At 39.8% G+C, this 17,284-nt stretch overlaps 1 protein-coding gene across 1 annotated transcript; it reads left to right on the top strand.

Moving 5' to 3' along the window:
- The first annotated feature begins 964 nt into the window (after positions 1 to 964).
- lrig2 (leucine-rich repeats and immunoglobulin-like domains 2) lies at positions 965 to 16,477 on the top strand. Its single transcript, XM_018683872.2, has 18 exons — positions 965 to 1,660; positions 2,516 to 2,590; positions 3,085 to 3,219; positions 3,822 to 3,965; positions 4,194 to 4,337; positions 4,593 to 4,736; positions 5,034 to 5,177; positions 6,769 to 6,849; positions 7,102 to 7,173; positions 7,382 to 7,450; positions 8,914 to 9,077; positions 9,471 to 9,782; positions 10,110 to 10,391; positions 10,837 to 11,277; positions 11,464 to 11,616; positions 12,085 to 12,225; positions 12,640 to 12,909; positions 13,477 to 16,477. Exons 1-18 carry the CDS (start codon positions 1,473 to 1,475, stop codon positions 13,707 to 13,709), a joined length of 3,192 nt encoding a protein of 1,063 aa, XP_018539388.1. The 5' UTR covers positions 965 to 1,472; the 3' UTR covers positions 13,710 to 16,477.
- The last annotated feature ends 807 nt before the right edge of the window (positions 16,478 to 17,284 follow it).

Here is a 17,284-nt window from a genome sequence, read left to right as displayed (position 1 = left end):
AGCACAGGACGTCCCACCTCTAAAGGTGGGCCAATCTGCAAGTCAAGTCATGTGTAAATCTCGCCTCTCTGCTTTAATTGTTACTTCTGCTCTCTATTTTTATGCACTTTATTTCTCTGATTTTATTTAACAATTGTGCTTAAATGTTTTCACCCTTTCCCCCATGATAATCATTTGGTAATTTTGTTTTTAAAGGTGCTGTATAAATAAACTTTACTACCACTGCTACTGTAACTGTTACTCACAATGCTGTTAAATCACTTAACATAGTCTCTAGGCACATACTGCATTTTTTTATTTTCACAAACTGATGCCATCCTTGGACTCAGTGAAATCAAAGGCCATGAAGCATTTAGCTTGTAAAATTAGCTTTTTGTTCGTTTTAAATTATCCAAAATGGTATGACAATGCAAACTAAAAATTACTATTATGCTCAAGGCTGCATTCCCAACTGGGTAAAGTGGGTAACTGCCCAGGGGCCTCAGAAGCCATAGGTTCATCCATCTCTACAGATTTTGGCAAGTCGATTAGTTAATAATTAGTTATTCGTACCAGTAGACCACAACATTCTTGAGGAGATGCCCTATATCTATATTATTATTATAGTCTATGTTGTCCTCGTGTGGAGCATATTGTTAAATAAGTCTATATTTGACCAAATGATAATGTAGAGAAAAATAAAGAAATGTTCCATTACAAGACGTCTGGTTGCACTGGACTTATGGGAACGTGGGGCTGGAGGCAAAATCAGAGCGCAGTGATTGGGTGAATGGACGTGTAGTGAGGGTAACCACGGGGATGTCAAGGACCGTTTCGTACTGGAGCAGTTCTGTAAAACGTGAAAAGTGTGCTGTGAAAAGTAGAGGCCACCACAAAAACACATTGGAATAGGGCCCAATCAACTCGGTGCTAATGTTTGACAGGCTTGAAAATCGGCCAATAGAATAACTGTAAACATGCTGGAGAGGGGCGGGACCTAGGATATCCTATGTCATCAACTCAAGGCGCTTTGTTGTTCTTTCGGGACAGAAAGACGGGAAATTTTATTTGAATTAGTTGTGAAGTGTCCGGGTTAAGCGAAGATAACACTTAACTTGGTCCAATATAATCATAAGCCGTCCATGTGTGGAGCTAAATCGATGTCGTCTGGTGAAAAGTTGCGCATTTGTGGGACTTAATCATCTCAGCAGCGAGCTAGCATTAGTCTCTCCGGGAGGGTGTCCAGATTGGAGCGGAAGGAATTCAGGCACTGGAAAGACGGGGAGAAATCTTCTGGGATGCCTCACGCAAGTTGGGAAAAACTGTATTTTACAGTCCCGCCTGGAATCACGGCACTATAAACCTGAAGTATGTGTTCGCTTGACTGATACCAAATTGCAGGAGCTATTTGATGGTGGTTTTGTAACCGTTAACGTGCCAGTTTAGCAAGTTAGCCACGTAGCTACGTAGCCTTCAGTAGGAAGACATTTAAAATGGCGGAGAGTTGGCCCATTCTTTCGGCCCTCGTCTTCATACTATTCGGTCTTAGTGCCTGGGCCTCTGAGTCTTGCCCTGCTCCTTGCTCGTGTTCAGAAGGACAAGGTGAGGTCCGTGTTCTGGACTGCAACAGGAGAAGACTGTCAGCACCTCCCCTGGACACACCAGATGGGATAACCCAAGTGTAAGTACACAACTGGTTAGATGTTAATGTGTTGAAGTTAGTCCTGTATTGACTCCACAGCTCTGATTTGTTGCTCTATCTAGAGGTGCACCTTAACTTATCACCAAACCCCATTTAGATGTATTTTGCTTATAAGAGTTGTTCTTGCGAAGTTTTCCTTTAGTTTGATTGTTTTAGGACCTAGACTGGGCTTTACAGTTTCCTCATTTTAATTATGAAAACAACCTTGGGGAAGTTAGGAAGAATGATCTTCACATTCAAACTCATATATCCAGTGTAATGAGCCTATTTATTACTGATATATTATAGAATTAACACTTAGTTGTCATTTTAGTCAATACTTTTAGCTAAACTGTTTTAGAGATGTTTTGACTCACGTTTATGGTCACTTTGGAGGTTATAGTTTATGGATGCTTCTGATTTGTTATATTTGTTTTATTCCAAAATCTGATCTGTCTTGGTCAGTATAATACACAATAATAATAGAAACAAGCTTCAATGCAGCACAGTTCAACACCACCAAGACTGCAGCCCCCTAAATGACATCAAACGAATTATCACTTCTCTAACCTGTTTCAACTAAAATTGACCATAATGATGGTTCCATTTGGTATTGGGCTGTTAAATTGGAGTATGTTAAGTTTAACTAGATGTAGCTAATAAATTGAGAACTGAATGAAGTTATCAAGCCATGAGGGAAAGAGCATTTTATTCTGTAATCTCACTGATGTAAAGAAGGTGGGTGTAGGCCTGTATCAATTTAATATTCCCATGTCAGTCATGGCACAACAGATGTTTTTTTTTTTTTTCCCTTTGGTAAACATGATGATAATTTTCTTTTGAATTTCCTTTCAGCACCATGAATCACAATGAGCTGGCTGCTCTTCCTTTTCTAGGAGATGGTTCCTCAAACATTACCTCACTATCATTGTAAGTAAAAAATCCCCCTCAGGTTTTTTCTTTGCCTCTCCTGTCACCAGTAAATCAAATATTCAAAATAAACTTATGGTTCCTTCATACAAAACAGACATTCTCTCCCTATATCTATACTAATTCCAAAACATTTACCATTTTGCTCTCACAAGCCAGAGCATGTGTAATTTGGTGTGATGTATTTGCTTAACATGCTACTCCCTAAAAAAGAAATACTTTAAAAACTAAAACTCTGAACTTTTTTTTTTTTTTTGGCAGATGTCAGTTACTGTCAAGCTTTTCATGCCTTTTTATGTGCTGTATATGAATGTACTTATACCAGAACACTGGCATGGTACCATTAGATGTCATCCTTGTTTGCCATCATGGTGCACAACAACAGATATCTGTGTCTTTCCACACCTTGATATGATTTCAGTATACCATCTAGGTCACAGTAATCAGCATCATTATGGCTTTGAAGACTAATACCAATTTTTTTTATGATTCAGAGTCCACAATCGGATCACAGAACTGTCAATGCATCAGCTGCAGCCATATGTTTCCTTGGAGACGCTGGACCTGACATCCAATTCCATATCTGAGCTCAAAGTTGGATCCTTCCCCTACATGCAGCTGAAATATCTGTAAGCAACCATTGCTCATTTTAGTAATTTCCATTTTTTTTCCATCATAGGAGGTAAGTCCAATTTATCTATGAGAGCAGCCTGACAATGCAATGAAAGCAAAATTAAATAAAACTAGAAAGCACCCTAGAGAGTGCATACATCTGCCAAGGCTGCACAGTACTGCACAAACTTTTTTGTTTTGATAATAGCAAAAGTCTAGGATCTAATCTAATGTTATTACAAAGACACTTGTCATAACGTTGCATCAGCTCACAACTGTAGAGTAACTAATGGTATAAGAAGGAAAAATGGGCTCTGTATAATACCACAGTAAGATGACACAGCATTTATGGCTGTTCAAAGGATTACAGAGTACATATTAAAGTAAAGCAGCACTACACAGTCAAAGACCATTCATTTTAGTGAATACTAAAGAGTCAAAGCACTAAAGACACCTTGTTTTGGTTAATTTGTTGTTGGTAAGGAAGCATCTTATTGTGGACTAGCTAATCTTGTGAAGCCTTCTCTTCAGGATATTCACATATACTTAAGGTGTAACTACAGAACATTATCCTCCTGCCTGATTTTGGTTCTAATGTTTCTGCTCTTTTATCTTATAGGAATTTGAGTAATAACAAGATCAGTGTCCTCGAGCCTGGCTGCTTTGAAAACATCTCCAGCTCCCTGCTGGTGCTGAGGCTGAACAGGAACAGATTAGCTGTGCTGCCATCCAAAGTCTTCAGACTTCCTCAGCTTCAGTTCCTGTAAGTATTGTATGATGTGTTTTTGATGCAAAACAAAAATCCTGTGAAGAAAAGCCAAGAATTGAGCAGTTGATAGTTGGCAGACAAATCTGTGTGATTTTAATTCTGTTGTAACTCCTCTTACTAAAGTAGCTGGCTGAATTTACTGTAAATCCAATTATATATATTTTCCAGTGGCTCTGTTGTGTTTGTTTTTTTGAAGAAATGTTATGCTTACTGTTGTTGTAGTGAAATGAAGCGTAACAAGATTAAGGTAGTGGACAGCCTAACATTCAAAGGGATGGACTCACTGAAATCATTGAAGATGCAGAGGAATGGCATCACTAAGCTCATGGATGGAGCCTTTTTTGGGCTTAACAGCATTGAAGAACTGTGAGTACAGTGTTATAGACACTCCTTTAAAATGACACTGTTTTCATCAGCAATTGTGGAGCAGTACATTGTAAAACCTTTTGAAATGGCTATAAAGGTATGTGTAAATACACAAAGATAGCTGGGGCTAGGTGGGGAAAACACAAAAGCAAGAAATTAATTATGATCTGGTAGATCTGTCCTAAAAATAAAACAATTTATGTAATGACAGTTTTGTTTTGTTAATGTCATTTTGTTTTCCCATCTGTGTCTCAGAGAGTTGGAGCACAACAACTTAACTGAGGTCAATAAAGGCTGGCTGTATGGCCTGCGCATGCTGCGTATCCTGCGGGTCAGCCAGAATACTGTCGGCATCATTCGACCAGACGCCTGGGAGTTTTGCCAAAAGCTGGAGGAACTGTGAGTGTGTTCGCTTCATAGCTAAAATCCCCATGCAGCTAAGAGTCCCCATTTTCTTTCATCATCCCCGGGCTCTGAAATTCATTCTCTGTGCTCAGAGGAGTTACTGTTATCTTACTGCAGTACTGTGGGGTGTCTGGAGCTGATTCAGTGGGTGTTACTATTTACAGTTTTTACTATTTTGTGAAAATGTCTCATTTTGGAGTATCATTCTTGAATGTGGAGCTACATTTATATACAAGACTGGTGTTGAATAAGGAAACTAATCCTTATCACATTTGTGGTTGTTTTGTGCAGAGACTTGTCCTTCAATCATTTGACTAGACTTGAGGAGACAGCTTTCGTAGGATTAGGTTTCTTGGAGAGCCTGAACCTGGGAGAGAACTCCATCAGCCATTTGGGAGAAGGAGTATTCAGTGGCCTTGCAAGTCTGCGCACCCTGTAAGTGCTACGTCTGTCTAAAATGTGTGTCAGAAGAAGAGTAATGAAGCTCACTATTCAAAACATAACTAAGTCCTGACTTGTTCTTGACTCTGTGCATTCTCATGAAGGCTGCTGACTACAGTAGGTCTGCTCGTTCCACCCCTCGTGTAGTTCTAGTCCCGTCTTGAATACATTTCCTGAGTCATCCTAAGTAGTTTAGAGAAAATTCAGTAGAAATTTTCCAGTATTATAAGCCTGCATAATCAAGTATTGTCTTTGTTGCATTCTGATCCTGTCTGTCTTCATCTTCATCATCATCTTTAGTCTTAATTCAAATCACCCAATGTGTGATTTCATAGAATCCTGTTCTCTTGGTTTCGTGTCCTCTGTCCTGCCATTCGCTGTGGGCATTATGCTGATTTCAAATGAGCTGAAAAGTGAAAAGTCAACAGGACAGTTGTGTTCACTCACAGGAGAAGAAAGCATATGTGTACAGCTTGAACTTTTAAAGCAATGGGAACTACTTACTGTGCACAAGTATATATAGAATATCTGATAAACAATATAAATGCTATGTCATCCACATGACACATGTATTGTTGTTATACTGCATGGGTGATATGCAGACTGGTCTCTACACTGTAGCTAAATCAGAAGCTGTTTTGTCATGTGGGTTTGTCAAGATTCCCCCTTTCCTGGGCTTTGAGATAGTTTGCTTTTTAATATTTAATCTCACAGGGATAAAATAATATCAACATATAATATGCTCAACAGGCATTTCAGTGTTTACTGAGCGTTTCAGCAAATAACACAGAAGCTCTGGCTTTTTCTGGGAGAAATTGCAACGCGCTTCCTTGGGTATTGAGTGTCATTAAATATTATGCACTACTCTGTTTTATCAAGTTAATGGAAGTTACAATAAAGTCCTCCTACATTTATGCATCCCATATCAGTGCAGTGCAATGCTTTTGCCAATTTCCATTCACAAAATTAGTGTGCTTGCGGGGCAGTAGATTACAGTCTGAACCACATTAACACCAGTACAAAAGCTTTTAAAATTTAGGCTAGCTGAGGTCCAGAGTATTAGCCTAATTATGCATGTATGTCCTCTTAATCATACATTTATGTGTGAGGTAAGAAGTGAAGAGAGGAAGTTGTGAATTCATTATTGAGTTTCCACTGAAATGCAGTGAGAAAGGGGTCATATTTGGGAGGTTGCCCGTCCTAGGAGCTTTCATGGGAGAGGGCGCATTGGAGAGTGCTGAAGCTCTTTCAGAGGTGCCCAGGCATGAGGAAAGACAAACAAAAGAGCCCATGACCCATCCTGTAAACACAAGGCCTCTCTTGGTTTCCAGTGGACCCAGGAACTGTCCCATCGCTAAACAGAGCCAATTAATTTCTCTCATCAGAACCACAGGGGCAGCGAACTGTGACACACTGTGAAAGTGTGGTGTTTCAAGTTGTTAGTCTTCCAAACTGAGAGTCAGGCACCACTTAGAAACACAGTGGAGATAATGTTAAATCTCTATGGATCTTTGCAGGAATTGAGCTTTAAATGTTCAGTCTGTATAGCGAGTGTTAATAACTAATATATCTCTTTGTTTTTCAGAGATATCCGCAACAATGAAATCTCTTGGGCCATTGAAGACTCCATTGGTGTATTCGATGGAATGAAGAAGCTGAACACACTGTGAGGACACTGATTATGCAGATAAATACATAGATAGGATAATTGATTGATTTGAATTTCATAAATCCATGCATCATTTTGAAATATCATGCATCTAGAGAAATATAGCAGGCACGTCTTAAATTCTATATCAGTGCTCTAGATATTTGGCAGTATACTGCTTTTTTGATATTTTACTGTGAAATTGTTCCCCAAATTTATTCTAACTTGCATGGAAAATCTGGTCAAATGTCCAATATTTTTATTTTGCAGAATCCTACAGCGGAACAAAATAAAATCAATCACTAAGAAAGCGTTTGAAGGCCTGGAGGAGCTGGAGCACCTGTGAGTTAAACCACAATCTTTTTTCTCCACACAGCCATTCTTGTTGTGTCTCGGAAGGATCTGTTGTTATTGTTGAATGATTAAAGATAGCAGAAGGCTTTTATTACCAGCATCCTGTTGTTGTTGTCTTATGCTTGTGAAATGGGATGCCATTTTGATCAAATCACTTTGTAGGTGTGTCTAATCCATATTTCTGTCCCATCTACAGGGACCTCAGCAAGAATGGCATCATGTCAATACACCCCGAGGCGTTGTCCCATATGAAGCTCAAAGTGTTGTGAGTAGATGCAAAATTAAACTTATCAGCACTCATAAGCACATTTGGAAGCCAGCTTTTCCCTGCCTTAATATTGTCTTCAACTGATTCATCATTGTTGCCTTCATTTAAAAGGAGTTATAATGATTAAGGAAGTGATGGTTAATTGTCATGATTAGCATTTTAAACTGGCATTATATAGTTGTATGAAGAAAATCTCAACCACTAATATGTGACAAGTTTGTGATCTACTTTCTCTTTAGTAATGAGTGAACAAAAGAACATCGTAACTTTACTTTGTCATCTGTTAACCCCATGTTTTTTAGTGATGATGTGTAGTCAAGTATACATAATTGCATTGCCTGATTGTTGACTCACCAAAATCATACATTTATTGGCTCAGATGGACAAACAAGATTTCTGATTCAGCTTTTGAGTTGCTGCTACGTCCGCTTTGTTAGGACAGCTGTGAGGAAAGACAATGGAAATGTTAAGTCTCTTGCGTTTTTGAGGGTTTGATCAGCGCTTCTTAGGAGTGTCTCTCAAGCAGTGGCTAAGGAAATACACCAGCAGCTGTCAAACCCAAAAAATGTGTCATGACAGTAGTCATATCCTCCTGTTATTAATTAGTATGCTGCTTTAATAGGATATAGCACTGTTTGCTTGGCGAATGGATAAATTGGCTTTGACTGATAATTTAGCTAGGGGAGCATAATGGCGATGCCCTTAGAATTGAGGTTTATTTTAGGACAAAGTGTATTAAAACAGGCTTCTGGATGTGCTTTTTATAGCAATGACTCCAGTTTCCTCTCATGATTAAGTTAATATAAACCTTGCAGTAATGCCTGTGTTTCAGCTGCTGTGGTCCAGCTGAGACTTACTGACATTCTGGCGTCTTCCCACTAACCTATTTTATAATAATAACCTTGGTATATGACTTAGATTGTGGTTATACTTTTAAGATCATTAAATGGAATCTTTGTATATGATGATCATTTATCACAATTCACAATGGTTTTATATGGCTGTGTATCATCGTTCATTGTATTGTGTTTGAGTTTTTAATTGCCTTGTTGGATCATGTTTTTATGTATGTTTCATAAATTCAGTGTTAAGTTTATTAATAACACTTATCTTGGGGGTTCAGTGGCACGTGGCCTTTTTTTTAGTAAGAAATGTCACACATAGTAACTGAGCTGCCAGAGTGCCATTTTCAAGAAAAAATAGCTACTCTTGCTTGCACACTCCCTGTTACTCAAACTGCACTGGACCTGCTGTTCTGTTGTCACATAATTTAGATTTGCAGTGGATAACAGCCCTTTTGCTTTTCTAAGAGGTTAAATCGTCAATCAGTTTCTGAAATGTTCACAAGCAAATCTGGGAAATCCCAAATTATGCTCATTGAATCATTTTATTGCTACACGATTCCAACTAATTTCACAGTCACTCATTGCACACTTCCCACATTACCTTTCTGTCCTCAGTGTCCTGAACACAAGCAGCTTGCTGTGTGACTGTCACATGCAGTGGTTGGGGCCTTGGCTGACTGACAGTCCGTTGCAGCAGTCTGTCTCTGCTGTCTGTGCTCATCCTGCGAGTCTGCTTGGTCGCAACGTCCTGTCCATCAGTCCTGAAGAGTTTGTTTGTGGTCAGTCCCTGTCTGTTTTTTATTGTTGCCAGTCTGATCCAATTCAGGTACACTTCTGTACTGAACAAAGCTGGGAGAAAGTCTGCTGGTGTAAGTCAGGAAAGGACATTGAGTTTGTTTCAGGGGTCATTGAAATTGTCATTGAAATGTATAGTATATCATTGCAACAGACACTGCACAATTAGCACATTGTTTTTACTGCAGAAGTTCACAGGTTTAATAAATTTCAACTTCATAAAATGTTCAAGCTGACCACCATGTTGTCTTTCCTGTACTTGAATACTTCACGTTGAACTAGATTTTAGTTGAGAGTTCTTTTGTAAAAAACATTGATTTTCTACCTTAGAAAAATGCTACCTGAATTTTACACTCCCTGTCCCTGGTCCTCCGCAGATGATTTCCCCAAACCTCAGATCACAACTCACCCAGAGACATCTGTGGCACTGCGGGGGAACAATGTGACTCTGAGCTGTGTTGCCTCTAGCAGCAGCGATTCGCCAATGACCACAGCTTGGCGGAAGGATGGGGAGGTGCTGTATGATGCAGAAGTGCAAAACTATGCCCGGTACCAGGAGGGAGAACTGATCTACACCACTATGCTTCACCTCCTCAATGTCAACTTTACTGATGAGGGGCGCTACCAGTGTGTGGTCTCCAATCACTTTGGCTCCAACTACTCCAACAGGGCCAAACTTACAGTCAATGGTGAGAATATTTTCAAGAATGTGATTGATGATTGTCAGAGGGGCTCATTTGTTTTTGTTTTGCTCTGCAGTGTTTTGCTGTGTTTAAGTTTTAAGATGCTGTTCTTTCAAATATAACATACATTGAGTTCTGGTGTGGCTCTGCATGTGAAAGAAATGTTTCACATTGTTTTCTCATTTCTTTAATATTGTGTCTTTACCAATGACCAATGCAGTGACTGCCACAAGTAGAGGAAAGATATATTCTGCTCCTGTTTGATCCCAGTCTGACACAGATATGTCTCTGCTTCTCTTTCCCATCCTTGACTCTCTGTCCTCTATCTTTCAGAGCTGCCATCCTTTCTTAAGACTCCCATGGATTTGACGATCCGGACTGGGACTATGGCCAGGCTGGAGTGTGCTGCTGAAGGCCATCCATCACCCCAGATTGCTTGGCAGAAGGATGGAGGCACTGACTTTCCTGCTGCCCGAGAACGAAGGATGCACGTGATGCCGGATGATGACATCTTCTTCATTGCTAACGTGAAGACTGAAGACATGGGGGTGTACAGCTGCACGGCTCAAAATGCAGCTGGCAGCCTGTCGGCAAATGCTACTCTTACTGTCCTGGGTGAGTCACCCACCTGATTAGCAGAGCTTACTGATGTTTTACTACTGGGTCATTTCAGCTGAGTCATGCTGCTCAAATTGGCCACTCATTTATGTCTGTCATTCAGTACATACTCTTATTTTTATGTTTCCTCCTTAACGGTTTTAACTAGCGATAATATAAAGGCAAACCTTGTTATGCTATGGCCATGGAGAATACTTAAACCAGTATTTCTGACACAACTGTTAAAGCACATTTCTTAATGAATATGCTTCTGAGACTTGAATTAAGCTATGAGCTGGTATATAATCAACATTGCAACCAAAATGGCAGAGCTTGTGATACATTAGTATTAACAGAGAATAACAAACTTGACCACACACACATCCACCTAAACAGTTTGACACAAATGCCAGTGGGAAAATCCTTATTAAATCAAAAATCAATGATTCCTCCTCTTCTCCAGAAACTCCATCCTTCATGCGGCCACTGGAAGACAGAACAGTGGCCCGTGGTGAAACTGCTGTGCTTCAGTGTATAGCTGGAGGCAGCCCAGCCCCCCGTCTCAACTGGACCAAAGATGACGGACCTCTGGTCCTCACAGAGCGCCACTTCTTTGCTGCCGCCAACCAGCTTCTTATCATAGTAGATGCAGGTCCTGCTGATGCTGGGAAATACACCTGCATCATGTCTAATACTCTGGGAACAGAGCGTGGCCACATCTACCTCAGCGTCTCACCATCACCAAACTGCGATACGGGTGCAGGGTATGACCAGGACGGCTGGACCACTGTGGGCATTGTGGTGATTGTGGTGGTGTGCTGTGTGGTTGGAACCTCACTGGTCTGGGTCATTGTCATCTATCACATGCGCAGAAAGAGCGAGGACTACAGTATCACAAACACAGGTTAGCCGCTTAGATCTGTAACTGCCTGTGGTATAAAATAAATGTGTCTTATTTGAAGATGTATCCAATAGGGATGGCTGTTTGGAAACCATGAAATTTGTCTATGGGGACAGCACTTTGTTGTGAGAATACAACGTTTCACAGAAGTCAATACTGTGTAACAAAATATGTCTCTGTCTGTTCCAGATGAGATGAATTTACCAGCAGACATCCCCAGCTACCTGTCCTCTCAGGGCACATTGTCAGAGCCTCAGGAAGGCTACAGTAATTCTGAGGCTGGCAGCCACCAGCAGCTCATGCCCCCTCTCTCCAATGGATACATCCATAAGGGGTCAGATGGTGGGTAATCTTGCTTTTTAGATTTGGTCCTTTCCACCATATTTGATGTATGATTTATTATAATTACAAACTATGTGGAAGTCAGTGATTCATTAGTTTGCAATTGAGTGATTTTTGAGGTCATATTTCCACATGATTTTCTAGTCAGAATTTATATAAACATTTTGATCACAAGAAATCAAAGATTTCTATTTTAACATTACAAATATTACCAGATTATTGCATGATCACAAGAAATGAAACGCATGAAGACATGCTACCGCATGTCCTGCCTTTCATACAAAGTACCTCTGACATGAAAAATAAATTTCAAATGTCTTTAGATAAATACAGCTTCTTGGATGTGATTTCCAGGATTCAAAGGTTTTTGGAAACCTCCAAGCTCATTAGGTTCTTGGGTCTGCTTGGGTGTTTGGGATCTGATCCCTGCTGAAATAAGACACTGACTAATTATCATGTATGTCCCAGGTGTGTGTTATGGAGACACGGGCAGTGAGGTGGAAACTGAGGGGAATGGCATGCTGCACTGCAGGGTTGGCTCTCTGTTCACTGGCCGTAGCAGCTTCCACCCTGGGGAGCCTCGTGAGGGACTAGCTGGAGTCCCCACAGGTTAGTGTCAACTACACAGGAGCAGCTATGTGATTTTTATTTATTTTAAAAGGGTTCGTTCTTTTATGCATCCGTAGTTTTCACGTTTTTCCAAGCTTTTTTATATCTGAGGAATTTCGAGACTGCTATATCTGTACCTTTCACTGGGTCTTTCAACTTGTCTAGGACAAGAAAAAGCTGTCAAATTATTTTCAGCCCTGAAACAAATGAATACAAATTAGAATTGTTTCACATATAATACATATCTGGTGATTTGTTGAGCTGTTGTGAGAATAATCATTAGTAATCAGTTGATTATTCCAAGTGTAGTTGAGAGGTCTTTCCCTAGCCACTGTTGGCAAACATTACCCCAACTGAATATCAAAATGGAGCCGCAGTCTTAAAAACTAACAATACACTGTATGTACTCCCCAGGTGGTGCAGGTCCGCTGGTCATCTGCTCAGACTGCTATGACAATGCCAACATTTACTCTCGCACACGGGAGTACTGCCCCTACGCCTTTCTGGGGGAGGATGACCCGCTGGACAGAACTCTACCAGGCCTGAAGGAGAGCTTCAGTTCGCATGCCCAGCATGAGGACAGGGCCCTGGAGAGCCTCATTAGCAACCAGGACTCCTCTGTCTTTCTCACCTCACATGACAAGAGGTTGAGCAGCCACACTCCCCCAGAGCACTACACTAATGGTAAGCCTTGGCAACAGAAATTCCCATTTTACCTTCTTAGAGCTTAGGCGCAAACTATCATGTACCACCTGCTGAGGTGTTTTGGGTAACGGGTTGAATTTTCTCTGCCTTGTGAACACTGAAGAAGGTGTTTGTGTTGCTTTTATAAATCTGTCAGATTCTCAGGCTGGTTTGCTCTTACTTGGCCTTTTTACACAGTGTAAACACTGAGGTCATTGATTCATTGAAGGCTTTATTATGCAGATATGACATTTGAACTCAACTAAATACCTAAGAGTTAAATCCATTAGAGATTTTGATCTTCCAGATATGATCTGTGTAGATACATGGAGGCTTGTTATGAGGGTTGTTCAGGTGATCAGAGTACTTGCAGGCCATAGCTAATGTTATGTTGAGAGGAGAGAGATGAAAATTCTGAGATCATAAAGGAACAAATTCATAATGCTGGCTTTATCCAATCAACACTCCAAAATCTAAAGACATTCAAGTTACAAGGATTTAAAATAGTGAAAAACAGCAAATCCTCAGATTTGAGAAAAGTATTTGTTTTTCTTTCCATCATTGCAGATTCCATTAACAGATCATTCTGGGGAGAAGGGGAAGATCTGTCTTCAAAACCCCAACCAGGAGCATCCCAGCACCCAGTGACTGTTCACAGGACACCTCCTCTGCCTTCCTCTGTAGACGGGGCAGAGGAACAGAGTGAAGCAGAGGTGGACTGCTTCCCCAACCAATGCACACAGGACCACAGAAGTGCCTCTAATAGGACTAACCCTCAGGAGCATCCTGCACCCACATAGGTCCTTACACTCCGCCCACGTTCTGCCTCTGACTTGTCATTGCTGCACCCCTTCCCCCTTCACCCACTACCTCCAAAGAGACTCCTCACATTCTGCCAAAGATGCTCTCTTGTATGTTTACATTCCCCTTTCACTCAAGAGGACATACTAAAGTTCTCTGCTGTGGAAAGACTGCTGCGTCAGCCTGGAGAAATGGACCGGTGATAAAAGTGACCTCCTCCTTGACACTTCCACCTCTGCAGGACCCCTCTCTCCCACATCCTCCACCACTCTTCTTTTTTCTCTTTATAGAGAAAGCTATGAATGTATGCTTTAAAGAGCCATGTTGGATGGGATCCTCCCTGCTGCTGTGGGGCAGAAATTGTATGCCAGTGCACTGCACATTAGCAGTTTGTTTGTCATCATTCCTGGCACAGACACCTGTTGGAGCAGCCTGCATTACTTTGGTAGAAATTATAAACCACCTCTTCCCAAGTGGGGAAGAATGGGTTTAAATGGGGGACAATTGTAGTTCCCTCACCAGCAGATTGTGGTGGTTAATATAGGTAAGAACCTTGAAAGCGTATGTCACACATTCCCACAGCTATTCTGACTGACTCTAAACTATGCTATCCAGTATCCTGTTATGCAAATTCCAGAGACAGTGACACCAAAATGTGGTGTATATTATGAATATATATGAATATATCCTATATCATCTTTATCTGATCTTGTTTTTGTCCTATGTCAAACACAATTGTTAAATCCTTCACTTTATATCTTCATAATGATAAGCAGTTTGGGGAGAAAGTGTATCTTTTTTTTTTTTGCACATGTGACAATCATAGTTTTGCTGGCTATTTTCTGATGGTTGTCTATTGGATGGCCTTTTTAACAAGCATTCTCAGTAACCTCAATCAGGTGACATTATGTTTTATATATACAGTATGCACTGATTTGTTTTCCCTTCCTCTCATGTCTTACAGGCACTTAATTTAATGGTGGTAAACTTTATTATGCAGTGTGCATGTTGTTTTCCATTGTGAGGATTTATCATCACGTTTTTTTTTCTTCCTCAAAAAGTTCATGATCCTTCCATAGAAATTGATAAAGCCTTGGTTTTCACTCGGGACTGTGAAAAATGAGAATGTATTGTATTATTTTATACATGTATCTAGGTATGTGTATATAAAGCTAGTTATCTATTGAATTCTATGTCCACTTGCAGAGAGGTTTGAGACGTAAGCTGCAGTAACTTTATCAACCTTAAGCTTATTAATTTTAAGCCTTTATTATCTCAGCATCATCCAGACGTTTAACACGTTGGTTCAGATAACACATTTTCCTCAGAAGCTGATGTTATTTTCCTCTCAGCTGCCAGCCTCAGCAAACTGTACTTTTTTCCAATTGTCATCTATTACATTGCTTTGAGGATTTGAAAATGAAAACACATCTTGTGTAAAAGAACGTGGTCGTGCTTCATCATGTTTGCTCTCCAGTTGTCCTTAAAAATCCTCTTGACTATTGCACTTCAGAGAAGCTCAGATGTAATTGGCTTTGGCTTTATATGTGACTATCAGAAAACCTATATTTAATAAATTACACTCAGTCTGCAGTTTATGAGGCACATTTAACAAAAATAAATGCAGTCCTGCAATAAATCCCCCCCTTCAGGAAGGTTATAATGATCCGTTTTTGTTGAATCTCTTAGAGAGGTGTTGATTTTCAACTGTTTGGTCGTTTTGGAAGATGTAATTTGTGGTGCTGTTGAACTGAATACTGACAGGTGTTTCTATTATTTTGTTATTTAGTGGGCTAGATAACAGAAACGCATTGATATCATACTCATTCCTAATGGATATAATGTCTGACAAGCATTTGCCGTCCATTTGTTTTTTTTAAATTATCATTTCTATTATGTTTAGCGTTACTTCTACATTCTGCTCTTTTATTTTTGACCAAGTTCCTTTTTTCCCTCTTGTAGTGGTACAGAGTGTTCGAGGGTACTGAATTCACACACTAAAAATCATGAATGCTGACAAGCTAATCTACAATGCAAATGTGTAATGATGCAGCTTGAACGTTTTCAATGTAATCTTACATAGAGCCAATCAACTTATTGTTGGTTTTGATCAGTAATTATTCAAAATTGACTACATGTGTTAAGCAGCAAATGGTATTGTTACACCTCCACCTGCTCTGTGGTACATGCAGATATGAATCAGATGTCATTCATGCTTGCTGTTTCACTTTGAAGTTTTCATATTTTGTCAGTCATGTTTGCCAATGTGGTATTCAATAGAAAAATTCTCAAGTGGTTTTGCAAGAAGCAACGTGACTTTCCTGAGTAACCCTATATTTCGACGCCCTCCTTGCTTCTACTGAAGCAGGTTTTTGTGGTCATTTTCATGCTACTTTCAAGTGCTAGAGAAAATAAAATGAAAGCTTGCAGTAATAAACCATCCTAAAGGAGTTACATGTCTGCGGGGCATACATCGATTCTATGTTCAATATTTTCTGCCAACACTGCGTAACATAAAGTGGATTTGTATTATTTTATTCTCTGAACGTCCTTTATGACTTTATACCAAAGTTTAGCAGTAACTGCTCTGGCAATATCCAATGCTGCTTTTTTTTTTTTTTTTTTTTTTTTTCGTATTGTTGAAGTTTTGCATTTTGTTGTCAGTAGTATTTTTGGACCTTGTTTACCTGTACATTCTGTAAAGCATGTCTAAAGAGCCTTTTTGTTACGTAGCCATTACTCAAACATTAAACATGAATTCTGATAATTTGGTTTGATTGTCTCTCTCAACACGTGTCTTAGGTAGAAATAGGATTATTTTCATTATTGAACTTTGAGAAAAAGCCAATCACATTTGGCCAAGGTGACATATTAAGATTGTTTTGGTTGTTTTGGTCCAAAACCATAAGATATTGGATTTACAATGATATATAACAAGAATAAGGCAGGAAATGCTCACATTTCTAAAGCTGCAAAAAGGAAATATTTGGCATTTTTGCTTGAAAGGTTACTAAAATGTTTATAATAATAGTTACTTTTTTATCAGTTGATTTATCAAGCAATTGTTTCAGGTATGTGGGGTGGTGTGTATCTTTACAGGCAGTAGGAGGGATGAAAGAAAAATGAGACAAACTGTTCTTACAGGATTTGATTTAGGTTCCATGTAATTCCAGTCTCAGGGGTCCACAACATGATTTCTGGGGCACACCATAGAACGATTTAAAAGGCCAAGCCATCTATAATCTGGATTTAGTCATGTCAAGCCAACACAAAGCCAGCTAATATCGGCCTTAAAAAACTGTTAGTCCATCATCAGTCTTAACTTTAAGAAAAGACCTCTTTTTTAAAGTCTCCTACAGAAAATCCAGCAGCATCCCAGGAAACATGCGATGCAAGTTGAATCTGACAGTGCTTCAGCCGTTAAAGGTCTGCAGTTTGTTTGGATCTCTGCTCTAGTCCCCTATCAAAGACATGATAGCATTGTTAATCATCCTCTACAAGGCCATGAATTATTCAGCACAGCATCCAAGGTAGCAACGCTGTATTTAAACACAGAATCCTAATGCATCATGCA

The sequence above is a fragment of the Lates calcarifer genome, linkage group LG12 (genome assembly GCF_001640805.2).
Source record: "Lates calcarifer isolate ASB-BC8 linkage group LG12, TLL_Latcal_v3, whole genome shotgun sequence".
NCBI lineage: Eukaryota > Metazoa > Chordata > Actinopteri > Centropomidae > Lates > Lates calcarifer.
This window is presented reverse-complemented; position numbering and strand designations above follow the sequence as displayed.

What these genes read in the sequence shown, in the direction of transcription:
- lrig2 (XM_018683872.2), top strand. Translation starts at nt 1,473, where the DNA reads ATGGCGGAGAGTTGGCCCATTCTTTCGGCCCTCGTCTTCATACTATTC. An exon ending in CTTGCAAGTCTGCGCACCCT is followed by an intron (nt 5,178 to 6,768) that starts GTAAGTGCTACG and finishes TTTGTTTTTCAG; the next exon opens with AGATATCCGCAACAATGAAA. An exon ending in CTACAGTATCACAAACACAG is followed by an intron (nt 11,278 to 11,463) that starts GTTAGCCGCTTA and finishes TGTCTGTTCCAG; the next exon opens with ATGAGATGAATTTACCAGCA.